The 14,644-nt window shown below is 34.5% G+C and overlaps 1 protein-coding gene across 5 annotated transcripts in view; it reads right to left on the bottom strand.

Annotated features, from left to right (window-relative positions):
- The window catches only part of LOC145261277 (alpha-N-acetylglucosaminidase-like), a 120,721-nt gene that overhangs the window by 12,529 nt on the left and 93,548 nt on the right, over positions 1 to 14,644 (bottom strand). For 2 of the 5 annotated variants that reach the window (XM_080119754.1, XM_080119753.1), the window contains 2 exons: positions 13,294 to 13,383; positions 3,403 to 3,485 (listed from right to left, as the gene is read on the bottom strand). In XM_080119754.1, the coding sequence (XP_079975880.1) occupies positions 3,403 to 3,485; positions 13,294 to 13,383 (173 nt within the window). Of the gene's footprint in view, positions 1 to 3,402; positions 3,486 to 10,066; positions 10,160 to 13,293; positions 13,384 to 14,644 lie in introns of all 5 variants that reach the window. The other 3 variants (XM_080119756.1, XM_080119755.1, XM_080119752.1) reach the window with 2 other exon arrangements.

Here is a 14,644-nt window from a genome sequence, read left to right as displayed (position 1 = left end):
AGAACAGTTGAGATAGCAGGGTCAGTTCACAGGGGAAGGTCAAGGAAAACGTGCTATGACAACCACCTGTTTGAGAAAGGTCTTAAAAAGTATATACCACTTGGAACATAAAATCTAAAATCTAATATATAAAAGACTATATGTCTGTCTGTATGTCTCCATATTTTCAAACTCTATCTTCTCTGAAACTAAAAGTAGGAGAGCGGCACTAGGGGCCTCAAATGATTGGATTTTTGACAAATTGTTCTTTTATGGGTTTTTAGCCGATTAAAATAGTTTTAAAATTGTCAAAAATTGGTCAAAATTGAAAAAATCGTTATACATTTTGTACATTCATCTTTTATTTTCAATTTTCAATCAATTCATATGCGTGTCACATTGGTACAGTGGTAACGTCACCAGCTTTTAATGTTACAGTTTTGCTTTCGGTTTGGATTCTAGCTGATGGCACCCAAATACTTTTTTATACTTTTGAAATCATGACTATGATAATATATACGAAATCTGGACAAATTAAAATATCATACTTAAGCGTTTGTATGCCCTAGCAAAGCTGGGCGCCCCCATCTTCACTAGTCTAATATATAAAAAAGCTATATGTCTGCTAGTAGCAAATATTAACTTTTCACAGGTTTTTTTTTTCACCATTCCTTCTGATCCAGGGCAAGTTCGTTGATGGATGCTCAACTGTTGGAAGATGTCCAATCAAAAACATTTTCTCTCTACCTTCTCCTCTGCTTTCCTCTGCCTCTTTTACCTTCTAACATACCCTCAAAACATAACTTTGGCAGACCAGTGGTTGATCGTGTGACATTGTCAAAAAGTTTAAGGGTTTTACTTTTGATTTTATCAAATAGAGGGGGTAGGGAAGTAGTTTGACGGAGGATGGATATTTGCTTGTTTTTTTCGATCAAGCGATGTCCCATAATGAAATGCATTACATGATTTTGAAACACCTCAATGCAATTGGTTAGTTGTTTGGGACATGTGATACAATCAAGGCCATATAAAACTAGTGAAAAGACATAAATTAGATAAACTTTTACTTCAATAGTCATTGGCTAGGTGTATCCGAATTTTGAGGGAATTTTTGACACCCCTCACTGCGAATAAAATACAAAAAACTCGTAATTTCTCTTTTTAAAGTGGGTTGTTTATTTTCTTTATGGGATATACTTCCAAAATAAAATATTGAAGTTGTTTCAAAAATAATAGAAATATTATTTTTTATTTTTAAAAAAACAGTGTTTACAAAATGCCGGTGCGCCTTCATGCAGCCATTTTTTTTACGTAATGAAATCAATCGAATTTTACGAGTTAAATATTTTTCAATTTTTAAACTTTAAAAATCTATCAAAATTTTTCTATTGGTTCAATTTTTACGATATTTTCAGGGTCAATGTGAAATTTTATGCTCTTTCCAATAACCAAATATAATATTTTGGACAAACGTTTTTTTGTTTAAATTCACCCCCCCCCCATTTTGAAATGTCTATTAAAATTTTAATAATTAATTTATGTACCAAAGTATTATATACCACAAATTGAAGATAAAAGATCAATAAATAAATAAAATATTCTAATTTAAAACAAAAAAAAAGAATAGTTTTTGGAAATTTACTTGTAAAGTCCAAAGTGTAAAACCTTTTTTAAAAAACCATGTTGATTTTTTTTTAAGTGGAAGCTTATGTTATGCTTAGAATGTCAAGTAAATACGTTTTCTTTTTTTAGCTATAAAAAAAAAATTCAGTCGATAAAGAAGTATTAAAATATATCAATCAAAACTCATGTATTTCATTAAGAGAATAAAAAAAAAATTAAAAAATCGGTCAACTGGTTTTTATGTTTAACAATAAAAACTTATAAGTGAATGTGTTCGGTTTGTAAGTATGGAGGACCGAAATACTAAATTTGGTTTACAACACGCATTAAAAAGACATATAAATTATGTCCCTTTTCAGGCACCGGAATATAAAGGCGAATAAAATCAGACTTGTCTCTCTTTATTTGAACAGTTAAAAAAAAAAAAATGAGTTCGCGTTTGTTTTTAATCCTTGTTTAAAAAAGTATTTTATTTAAAAAGGATATGGAATATAAGTATAAATATGGATAAATTCTTTACAATGAACAATTGAACTACTCATCGAATACTAGTTTTTATAGGCAATTGATTTTTTGGAATATATATATAGTTTTTATAATTGAAGGAAGTAAAATTTTTTTTTAAGGAAAAATGATTTAAAAAAACAAATATTGCATAATTTGCTATTAAGTCTGTTATTTTTTTAAATTTTGGTCTTTTGCTACTTTAATTATAAAAAAAATTAGGGTTTGAATTACATTTTTCAATAAGTTATAAGCTTCGAAAGACAATAAGTCTAAATATTTCAGTGTTTACCGCAAATTTTTACTGGTGATTTCTGACACTGCTAGTCATTGGCACTCTTTTTGATTTTAGAATGCTGCTGTGTTTTTGGAAATTCGCTCAACCCAGCCTGATTCTGTGTTTCAATGTCGTCTCATGATCACTGGAGAAAGTCAGTTTATGCCTAAATAAATGAATTGAATGACCTGTTTGATGAGTTTACTGCAAATAATCATGTTTAGGTTAAACTGTGACTTAACTGTAGACATACATTCTGTTTTCTCTTGGTTTATTTCATTAACAAGAGTGACATCATTAGCGCAGGAGTAGTTGGAGAGGATTTGTCCACCATTAGAATAAAAAAAAAAAACTAAAAAAAAAACTGTGACTTAACTGTAGACATACATTTTGTTTTCTCTTGGTTTATTTCTAATCCTATCTCCTTTGCATTCTTTACTAACACATTAACAAAAACTTGAAGTTTGTGTGTGCAGTCATTAACAAGAGTGACATCATCAGCGCCGGAGTAGTTGGAGAGGATTTGTCTGTGAGAGAGAAGATGCAGAGAAAAATAAACGATGGAGGCCAACCAAATTTCAGATATGCTTTTGAAATTTATCAAGAATTCTTAAATGGGACAAAGATTCTCCATCCCAAATATGACAGCAATCAACTCCATACAAAATCTGATAGTAGATTTGTAGAGATAGAGAATGGAATGAGAAAGAGAACCAACTTTATGAAAGCAGAAAGAGCAAAGGATGTGTAAGAACTTAGAACTGCACGCCTGTGGAATTGTCTTCCGTTTCCTGCTTTCCAGCTTTCTATAATATGGTTGTCTTCAAGTCCAACGTGAACAAGTTTCTGATAGGCCGTTACACTTAAGTTAATAAATTTACCGAACTTCCATTACTATCGATTACTATATTGTCCTTTTGACTACTCTACACTTTAACCCCTATCCTTGAGTGGCATATCGGCCTTGTTAAGTGGTGACATCTATGTAAAAAAAAAAAAAAGAAGTTAAATTCACATACCTGAATAGGTCGGAGCTCATTGTGTCTGAGGCTTTCAGAAAATAATCCCAGGCATAAAATAACATTTGTGGGTCATACCAAAGCTGAAAAGACCGAGTGAAACTATGAAAAGCATTTCTGCCCAAATTTTATCATATTTTAATAGAAAATCATTTTCATAAGAACATGGGTTCAATTGTAGAATAGGGACCATTTTAACTGGCTTTTGTACAGATTTCGGATAAAACTGATTTCTTGTACTAAAACATATATTTAGTTCCCAAAAAATAAAATTGTACTTCACTTTTTGAAGTGTTTAAATTATAATTTGTTAAATTTTGTAATAAAAATCATCAATTTAAACATAATGGTGCTTAATAAGATAGAGTCGACGGATCGATTTTTTAAAAATAAGCCGCTTTAAGCAAAAACAATAGTTAATTGTTATGTCGAAAATAGTAATACCTTCAAAAATTATGAAAATTCACCAGGTAGAACAACTGATATTGTTTTTAGTAAAAAAAAAAAAAAAGTCTATCACAAATATTACACGCCATGAACAAGTAATCTAAAATATCCATTCCGAGGTATGTTCCCTCTTCAGAGTCCAAGAAAAATGCAATTTTACCCAATTTTCTGTAAAAATTACTTTTAACTATAAATAACTTTCTACTCTATGAATTTTTGGTATGTTTTGAATATATTACTATTTTCAACATAACAATTACATAAGTATTGTTTTTTTTGCTTAAAACGACATATTTAAAAAAAATCAATCTGTTGACTATCTTAACAAACACCAACATGGCTGACAATGATTAAAATTTTTACTCCAACTTTTTGATGTTTCAAAGCAAATTAGAATTTTTTTTCAGAGTCAAAAATACAGTTTAATTCATCTAAAATCTGCATGAAACCCTACTGGAATTAATGGAAAATTTTCAACAACTTTATTCTGTAACTAATCCAAACTATCTTAACAAACACAATGGAGTTTTAAATTACAGATCACTTTATGGTATAGTAGAGAAGCATGATGGACGCCCAGTGACAAATATTTGATTTTTAAAGAATATTTAACGAAATTAAGTCAATTATATTTGAAAATATATAGAAAACAAAAGCAATCAACCATTTTACAACCATTTGCTGAACATATACAACAACAGTTTTAAAGATTAATAGATAAAATATGAGGGTAAAATCCATTCTGAAAACTTCAATATGTATAAAATTCTCTAGGGAAAACAATGGAAGTGGTCTTGTGTTCCTCAATATACCAAATCTTTATATGTTCTATCTAAGGAAGCTACGGAGGCAGAAACTGCTTACAACTTCGTATGTCTATTTGTATAAGACACTAATTGAGAGAGTTTTCCAAAGAATTTTCTCATGAGACAAATTGGTAGTAAAAAATCAAAAAGTAATAAAAAATAAATAATTTTAAAAAGTAAATAAAATAATGAAAAACAGTAAAATAAAAATAAAATAAACAATCAAATAATAAAATAAACAAAATAATAAAATAAATAAAATAAACAATAAAATAATAAAATATACAATAAAATAAATAAAATAATAAAACAATAAAATAAAATAAACAAATAAAATAAAATAAACAAAATAATAAAATAAACTAAATAATAAAATAAACAATAAAATAAAATAAATAATAAAATAAACAATAAAATAAATAAAATAATTTAAAAAAAAACAATAAAATAATAAAATGGTGTTATAAGCATAGTGAAAAAGGTGTACTTTATTAATTCCTGAGCAACGTTGGGTTTTCTTGTTAGTTTTTAATAAACTGTGATAAAAGCGAATTTGCAAGAAAAATGGATAAATTAAAGAGCTGGCCAGAGAAAGGTTAGTTTAGGAAGTCAATTTCTTGAAGCCACCCAACACATGCCATGGATGTTAAACCGATGATGCTGATGATTTAGTGTTCAGTTTTTCTAAAACCAATTAATCTCAAAATATCTGAAATATTATGAAATTTTATAAAAATCTGAAAATGTGATGGTTAATCGATCGTAATCGGAAAATACCTAGTGCCTTCAATTAGTTTCCAGATTTTTTTTAAAAGGCATTTAAAATTGTCGTAGACTCTTGAAAATTCTGTATTATTTCTATATGAGATGACTGACCAATTTTTATGATTTCAGTTGCATCAGGAATTGGAATACACCCTACTAAAGTCTGATTGTCATCACAGCTGGTGAATTTAAAGAATGGAATCTAGATATGAGGACACTTTAGAAGAACGATATGCAATAAAGGATGCGTAGAGATCCGCCCACAACTCCATCCTTGTCACAGACTATTTGACCAAGATTGGCATCAAGACAGTTACTCACCCTCCATATACTGAAGACCTTGCTTCCTGTGACTTTTGGTTATTCTCTAAGCTCAAGGAAAACCTTAGACTGTCGTTATGAGACAATTGAGGAGATGAAAGAGGCTGTGACGATGGTCATTGAAACGCTCACACAAAAAACTTCGATAGAGTCTTCCAAAAGTTGTTGGAATGGTACAACAAGTGTATTGCAGCCAAAGGAGATTACTTCAAAGGAGAATAGAGTTTCACGCGTATGCTATCAATAAAAGCGTTCAAATGAAAAAAGTCTGGAAATTTATTGAAGGCTTCTAATATTTTAAAACGATTAAAGATTTTAGAGGAGGTGAGAGCGGGGTGCTGTTGTACCTGCCAGTCCAGCACAAATATTATTTAAACAACGAAACGGTCTTAGATAACACAACGTGGCATGCTGGAAATTTTCAATCAATTTTGCAATTATGCGACGGCAAAAAATTTGAGCAACAAAAATGCGGTTCAAAAACAAATAAAAATCAAAAATGAAGAAACAACAAAAAACTACACATGCAAAGGAAACATTTTTTTTTTTACAAAGAAGCCACTACTTATCAAGGGCCAAAAACTACTGAAGAATAAGGTTAATTAGTATCAGGAGGTCAGTGAGATAACACCGTAATGATGGGTAGTGGTGGAAATTGCGAAGAAATTGATTATTTAAGAGGACAGCTCAACAAGAACTTGTTTACATTGGACTTGAAAACAATCATGTTGTAGTCAGCTGAAAAGCAGTTCTAATGTATAAAGTTCCACAGGCAGGCATTTCTAAAAAAGAAACTTTGTTCATGCGATTTATATTTAGCTTTAGATAGAGTAGGGGGAAATTGAGGACAGTGGAGGTAGCTAGACGAGTGTTTGTTGTAAATGTTTTTTCTGCTTGTATAATTTGTTAGGAAACAAAGCAATGGATTCACAAACAATGGTGTTAGTACTAAGTACTAGAATTGGAACAAGCTTTTATACCTAGAGTGATTTTTTAAAATTTTTTTTACAAAGGAGTCACCACTTATTAAGGCTCAGAGGCCACTCGAGGATAAAGATCAAGAACTTGCATCTAATCCTAAATTTCTTCTCTCCCTTCACTCCTGTATCAGAAAACATGCTATGTGACATACAAATATCTGTATGTGATGTTGCCAAGCTAATCAAAAACCTTGATTCCAGTAAAGCAACCGGCCCTGACAGTATTCCAATTATAGTACTCCAAAGACTTCAACCAGAACTTGTGCTCATCCTTACAAAACTGTTTAAACGTTGTCTTAAGGAGAATCGCTTCCCGTCACCCTAGAAAATCTCATCAGTATGCCCAGTATTTAAGAATTCAGGTGATCGCTCATCTCCCTCACAGTACAGGCCAATAAGTCTCCTGTTCATCATGAGTAAGTTGCTGGAATCTGTGTTAAATAGAGAAATAATAAACCATCTCAGCAAAAATAACCTTCTTAGTGACACACAATATGATTTCCGTTCTGCTAGATCTACAGCAGATGTGCTTACAATTATATCTCATAGGATTAGCGAATCTCTCGACGAAGGCTACCTTTCTAGGGCAATTGCTCTTGACATATCAAAGGCCTTTGATAGAGTATGGCATAAAGGTTTACTTCACAAGATCTCCAGCTATGGTATAGCTGGAAATGTCTTCTCAATTAAATCATTTCTCTCTGATAAGAGTGGTGGTTGATGGGCAGAAATCAGAAGCTCTTAGTATTAATGCTGAGTTCCTCAGGGGTCCATCCTGGGCCCAACTCTCTTCCTATATTAATGATCTTCCAAATCACATCCTTACATCATTCGTAGACATTTATGCTGATGGCACTACCATTTATGGTAGCACATCTAAGACTGTAAATGACCAAGTTCTCTCTGATTCTCTCTCTTCTGATCTTGAGCACGTGGTACAATGGGGGAAGAGGTGGCTGGTTACTTTTAATGCATCTAAAACCAAGCTTCTATCTTTACATCATCAACGTTCTGATCCCCATCTGGCATCAATTGAAATGAATGGCTCTCCCCAAGACGAGAGCCATTCATTTCAATTGATGCCAGATGGGGATCAGAACGTTGATGATGTAAAGATAGAAGCTTGGTTTTAGATGCATTAAAAGTAACCAGCCACCTCTTCCCCCATTGTACCACGTGCTCAAGATCAGAAGAGAGAGAATCAGAGAGAACTTGGTCATTTACAGTCTTAGATGAGCTGGGAGTAATAATATCTAGCAATTTCAGGTTTGATGATCACTTGTCTCATATATCCAATAGGTTTAAGAAGGAGCTTTATGTGTTGCGTATCCTGAGCTACCAAATTCCTCACGAGTGGCATTTGCTGACTAAGTTTTACAAGACAATGATTTGTCCCCACTTGGAATACGTGTTTCTAGTGTTTGCCGGAGATGGAAAGGAATTCTTTTGAGCATATACAGCGTTGTGCCATCAGATATACACTACATATTCCCTGCCGCAATCCTGTTCCCTCTGGAGCATATGATCTGCTTGGATTAAATCTGCTCTCTACTCACCTGAATATAACAGTTGCTTCTGTTGCCTACAGATTATTTTGTGGTTCTTGCAATGCTTAAATATCGCCTTGTGCTGCAGCTGAACTGACCAAACCTCTGATGATATACATTCACATTAGACCCTCTGCATAAACACACTGGTGTTTCCTCAGAGATGTATTGGCAATCTCTTTTCGCATTATGTCCTGCAGTCCTGAACATCCTGCCTCAGAATTGTGTGAATGAACATGTATCACTGTCACATTTTCGGAGTTCTGTATTTGCTAACTGTCATGATGTTCCTAAGTTTTATGCATTAAATTAATTAGCTTAGTAGCCTTTGTCTGTTGCTAACGGTTTTCTGACCATGGCTTAATAAAGGGGAAAAAAAATAGCCAAGACATCTGAAGATGGCCAAAGAGTACAGAAACTGAAACGTTGTGAATATACAAAGCAGGAGATAGCGCTAATCGGATTATGAATTATAAATGATTCGTATTTCACACAATTCTGAGAATTTTTTCTGATTTGTTTGACAGTTCAAAAGTTGTTGTCAATATTTAATAACGAGAATTATGTTTGGAAATTTTGGAGATGATGATTATTTGGATGATCCGAACTATTAGTTTTATCTCGGATGCTATTCTCGCAGCGTTTCAGCTGATATAACCTCCGACTTTCTTCAGGTGCATTTCATTGGATTTTTCCCTTGATGAAGAAGTTTTCAGGGTGAAACGAGAAAAGTGTCGCTCTAAAGAAAACAACACGACAAAAAATCAATTCCGCCTTCAACCTACATCACTGCCTCGATATGGATCCAGAATTGGGAGCATGCCTTTTCCACATATGCCGACTCGGCAGATGGCAGCGATTAGGTTGGCCTTGGTGTTGTAGGAGGTCATCTTAGTGATGTCCTCGATGTGTGACCAAAGTAGTCCAGCGGATTCAGGTCGGGGGATGGGTGGGGGCCAGTGAGAGAATGGTACAAAGCCGTAGCACTCCTTCTGAAGCCAAACGTGGGTCTCTTTCGACTTGTGGGCCCACACCAAGTCCTGCTGCCACACCAAGGGTCTGCCAATTGTCACCTGATTACACCAGGGGATCACCACACTCTTTAGCATGTCCAGGTACACTTTGGCATTGACTTTCAAGTCGACTTCAAAAATGTGAGGTGGCATGATGTGACACTCACTTAAAACCACAACCAAGACTATAAGACCACATCCAAGACTATAACTTGTTTTCATCACCCTGAGCACGTCCCTGTTATCCATGGCATATTGAGGGTGCAGGCAATGGCCCTGTTGTCATAACTTGGATCGGTAGAAAGCATGAGTTGTACAGCGGCACATCTCTGATCTCGCTCGTTAGACATTGTGTCACTTTCAAATATGATAGAAGGCTCTTGGGATTTGTACACAAATGGCTTGCAACAAAAAAAGAAAAAAAGAAAAAAAAAAGAAAACCGATTTCCATCAAACGGAAATGGAATTTTATCATTCCACCGTATATCTTGTAAATTTTGGAAATTTACAACACCTATCATTTTCTAAAACACATAAATAAGCATATTATAACTAAAAATATTATAAATAAACATATTATAACTAAAAATATTATAACTAAAATATTATAACTAAAAATTATTGAAATTCTTACAATTTAGTCATTTTTTTTTACTCCATTCACTCACGTTTACAGTGTTCTATTACAAGACTTCATTGTCATAACCGTCAAACAAAACTCCTTTCATAATTTTATTTTTGTTTAAACAATGGGGAGGAGAAACAAAATTAGTAAAAGGACTTACAATTTCTACTTTTATATTTACTTGTGGACGCTGCGTGTAAACCACGTCCCAACCACCATCGGAAGTGCCCTGAGTGCAATTGTAAACTGACGACTATCCGCATGCAGTTGAAGGAGTATACAAAAATAAAAGAAGAATATTTGGTTTAATCAACTTAGTTGACGAAAAAATGTATGGGGAGATAACTCCAGGAAATATGGTAACACAGTGCAAGAAATACGGGAATTTGGCCCCAAAAATATGGGCACGACGTATCTCCGAGAAACCCAGAAATATTAGACTAATTAAAAACAGAAGACTAAGTATTATAGAAATATAAATAAAAAAGAGATGAGCCCAAAAAATATAGGTACATATGTCCAAGAAATATTGAAATATAAGACCAATTAAAAATTGACACCAAAGAAATTTAAAAACATGGATCAAAAATATGTGTGCCCAAAAGATATTAGCAAACAGGTCCAAGAAATAAGAAAACGCAAACTGACGTTAAATTTGAACTCAACCTCAGATCAAAAGTCTCAAACTCAAATCCAACTGTTCTCTTCTCTCTGCACTTTCCACGCTGACGCCCAAAATAAAGAAAACGGCTCTTTTATAGAGAGACCCAACCACATCTCATTTGCATACCCCCTCTCATCACATCACATGATTTTCAGTCCATAAATACCAGGGGGCGGCCATTTTTATTTTCTCTTTTTTTTTCTTTCCTAACACGAGCCACACGATGCATGAGGTAAGGTTCTTTACTTTTAACCACACAAACCAAATTAAAATCAAGAAATATAAAAAAACATGAAAAAACAAAAAACATAAGGTTAAAAATATGAGCTCAAAAAACTACTGATCCAAGAAATACAAATATACAAGTCTAAAAACAAGGGCCAAAAAAATATAGGAACATAAATAATTTGTATTATTATTCATCGGACTACTGTTCTCATCTTGAGTGTGATTTTCACAACATTTCGGTCGATATAACCTCCGACCTAATTCATTATTGAGATGAGTATTATTTATTAATTTATTTATTGCGGACTATTATCCTCATCTTTCTTAAATGTTGTTTTACGACGTTTCGGCCAACTATTCCTCTGGCCTTCATCAGGTGGTAATCGCGACGGGATAGGAACTCGGAATCTCCTAACTGCATTCTCAGCAATTACTGCCATCCATAGTTGTTGTTGTCTCACCACATGCTTCAACCCAACAAAAAAAAAAATGGTTTATTTCAGGAGCGAAACAAAAAAAAAAAAATTTATTTTAAAGAATCTAAGATGATAAGGACATAATTGGAATAAGAGGTAAGAGGAGGAGAAGGGGAGGAGTTCCCCAAGAGGGGACAGTTTGGGGAGGAACAGAGATTCATCAAATTGTTAGTGAATGGCTTAAGTGGCATTAGTACAATAGAAATGGTCACATAGCTATCTTGTCCTTTGAACTCTTCCATCATCATTGCATCTGTTCAGTCTCGAAAGACAATGGATACCCTCTGTAAGGGTAGCTGCACGTGTAATTGTGAGGCAAGGGTTGCGCAATCCCTAACCACACTTGAATTGGCGTTGCTTGAGTTCAGTTGCAAGAAGTAGTCCAGAACAACTAAAAACAATGTCAAGAACAGTAATCAATGGAATAGTATCGTAGTAATCATTAGTATTGGAGATTTGATAAATTGTCTTACTTAAGGGGGTGGTTCGTTAGGAATTTGTTTGTGTTGGACTTGAAGACATCCAAGTTGTAGTCGGTTGGGAAACAAGCAAACGGAAGAGACTTCCACAGGCATGCACTTCTAAGAGAAAAGCTTTGTTCATGGAATCTACGTTTTGATTTAGGTACAGATAAAGAGTGGGGAAAATTATTGACGGTGGTTTCAGCTAGACAGGTGTTTTTTGTGAAAGACTGGCGATTTTGTGAAAGATTGGCGAGGGTGGACCAGAGATTGGAGCTCAGACAAGCACTTGCCATGGAAGTAATGATAAAACAAAGGCTCACAACGTCTCTTCTGTGGAAGAGAGATTGCAGGGAAGACAAAAGGGAATCCCCCACTAAGCCACAAAGTCTATTTTGTACTCTGTCAAGGCAGGATAGGCTGTTTTTAGCAGCTCCTGCCCAGATGTGGCAGCAGTACTCCATCCTTGGACGTACTTTGCTTTTATATAGATAGAGAATTGCATCAGCAGTGAGATATCTCCTGGAGCGGTAGAAGGATCCTATCATTTTTCCACCGACTTTGGCAACAAACTTGATGTACGTGTTCCATTTCAGGTCAGGAGTAAAGGTCAATCCCAGAAGCTTATCAAAACATGGAGCCTCCCCTAGATGAGAGCCATCCATTTCAATTGATGCAAGATGGGGATCAAAGCGTTGATGATGTAAAGATAGGAGCTTGGTTTTAGATGCATTAAAATTAACAAACCATTTCTTCCCTCATTGTACCACGCACTCAAGATAGAATCAGAGAGAACTTTGTCATTTACGGCCTTTGATATAATGCCATAGATGGTTGTGTCATTAGCATAGATGTCAATGAATGATTTAAGTATGTGTTTTGGGAGATCATTTATGTAGATCAGGAAGAGAGTTGAGCCCAAGATGGACCCCTGAGGGACTCCAACATTAATACTCTGAGCCTCTGATTTCTGCACAGTTTTGTAAGTATGGGGGCTAGTTCTGGTTGAAGCTTTTTCAACACTATAATTGGAATGCCGTCAGGGCCAGTTGCTTTACTGGAATCAAGGTTCTTGATTAGCTTGGCGACCTCACACACAGATATGTCTTCCTCTCCTGTCACATCACTTTGCACCTGGCTCGGTCATTTGCATATGTGTTATGCGGCTGCTGCTACCAAAAAAAGAAAGAAATGAAGAAAGAGAAAATGTAAAGAAAGAAAGAACGAGAGGTAGAAAAAATTAAATAAAATAAAAGGATTGAAAGAAAGAGAAGTATAGAAGGTAAAAAAGAGAGAGGATTGAAAGAGAGGGAAGAAAGTATAGAAAGAAATGAAGGAACTGAGAATGAAAGAAAGAAGAAAGAAAAAATGTGGGAAAGATGGAATTAAAAAGTAATGAATTCAAAAAGATAAAGAAACACTTTTATGAAAAAAATCAAATCTCACAAATTTAAAACAAAAAAAAAAAGAAACCAAAAACAAAATGAAATAAAAGTTATTCCGAATTTCCACCATTTAAAATGTATAGAATCAAAAACTGATACGTAGAAAAACTTACAGCTTCCCTCATACTTAAGTATGGCCTTCGAGTAAAGATCACATCACGTCCACCATCGTGTATTGATTTATTGCAAGTATAGACAGAAACCTATAGATTCAACAAGAAATAATTTAGACAGAAATTTAATCACAGAACCCAAAATACAACCGAGAATTATTTAGGACTTCTACCCAGCCATGGCTGACAGAACAAGAACATGCTACTAATGTAGATAAATTTAAGGATTCGAATCAAATTTCTGTGTAGATTCCTCAGTTTGGCAAAATATGTTGGATAAAAGAACTTGGAGATCATGCATACACACAAATTCCAGGTTAGCAGAGAACAAAGAAAATACCATGTCGGACATTGACACATATGTTGACCTCTGATGACACAAAGAATAAAAGCAAAGGGGTCGACGAATAAAGACGGAGAGAGTGAATGAAAGAGAGAGATGCACGATCGTTACATTGTTAGTTCAACCCCAACCTCACCTTTCACTACCCTTGCTCGATACGTCCGAGGACCACTGGCAGGAAAAATAATCTATATATATATATAAAAGCAAAAATGTGTGTATGTACGTATGTATGTATGTATGTTCGCTTTTTGTGTATGTCTGTAAAAGGCTTTTTTCCGAGAAGCGGTCGGTCGACTCACAACTTCTTAAAAATTTTTATCTACGAGTTAACAACGGAGGTCACCTGTCTATTTAATTTGGTCGACTTTGAAAAGATAAATATTCAACATTTTTCGCTCGCCATTTGTGGATTAGGCTTTTTCGTATAATGAAAGCAACACTAATTCTGGCGATATTTTTCCGGTCGCGATCGCCGGAAATGTCCGAAAGCAATCAGATTTGATCAATGTGGAAATATTTTCCTTATATCAGACAATTGGTATTCTATTTGGACAATCCCCGTTTTATGAGGAGCTGGTCCCCCCCCCCGACATCTTGGGAAAATAAAAATAAAAAAAGTGTTCCCATAGTAAATGAAATACTACCCCGCAGTCAAAGTTGACCTCATTAAGTCATTAAAACGTGCACCTACCAATTCTAAATAGTTAAATAAATTCAAACGTATTTCCGTTAGTGTTTCGCTGTGGCCCAATGGTTAACGTCGCACGTTTTTTTTTTTCACACTTTAATTTCCAACTTTGCCTCAAGGGTTCGGGTTCGATCCTCATACCTACCAAAACTTTTAACACCTCCCCCCCCCCCCGGAGTTTTGATTTACCCAAAACCACACACACCTCCAAACACCCGAGCATGCCGAGTAACCCCCCCCCCCGCTAGTCTATAATATAAATCTCACCTGTCTGTTTAAAAGTATGTTTGTATGTGTGCCTAAAACTTTCTACAGAG

This window comes from Euprymna scolopes, chromosome 37 (assembly GCF_053919585.1).
Source record: "Euprymna scolopes isolate OS-2025 chromosome 37, ASM5391958v1, whole genome shotgun sequence".
NCBI lineage: Eukaryota > Metazoa > Mollusca > Cephalopoda > Sepiida > Sepiolidae > Euprymna > Euprymna scolopes.
This window is presented reverse-complemented; position numbering and strand designations above follow the sequence as displayed.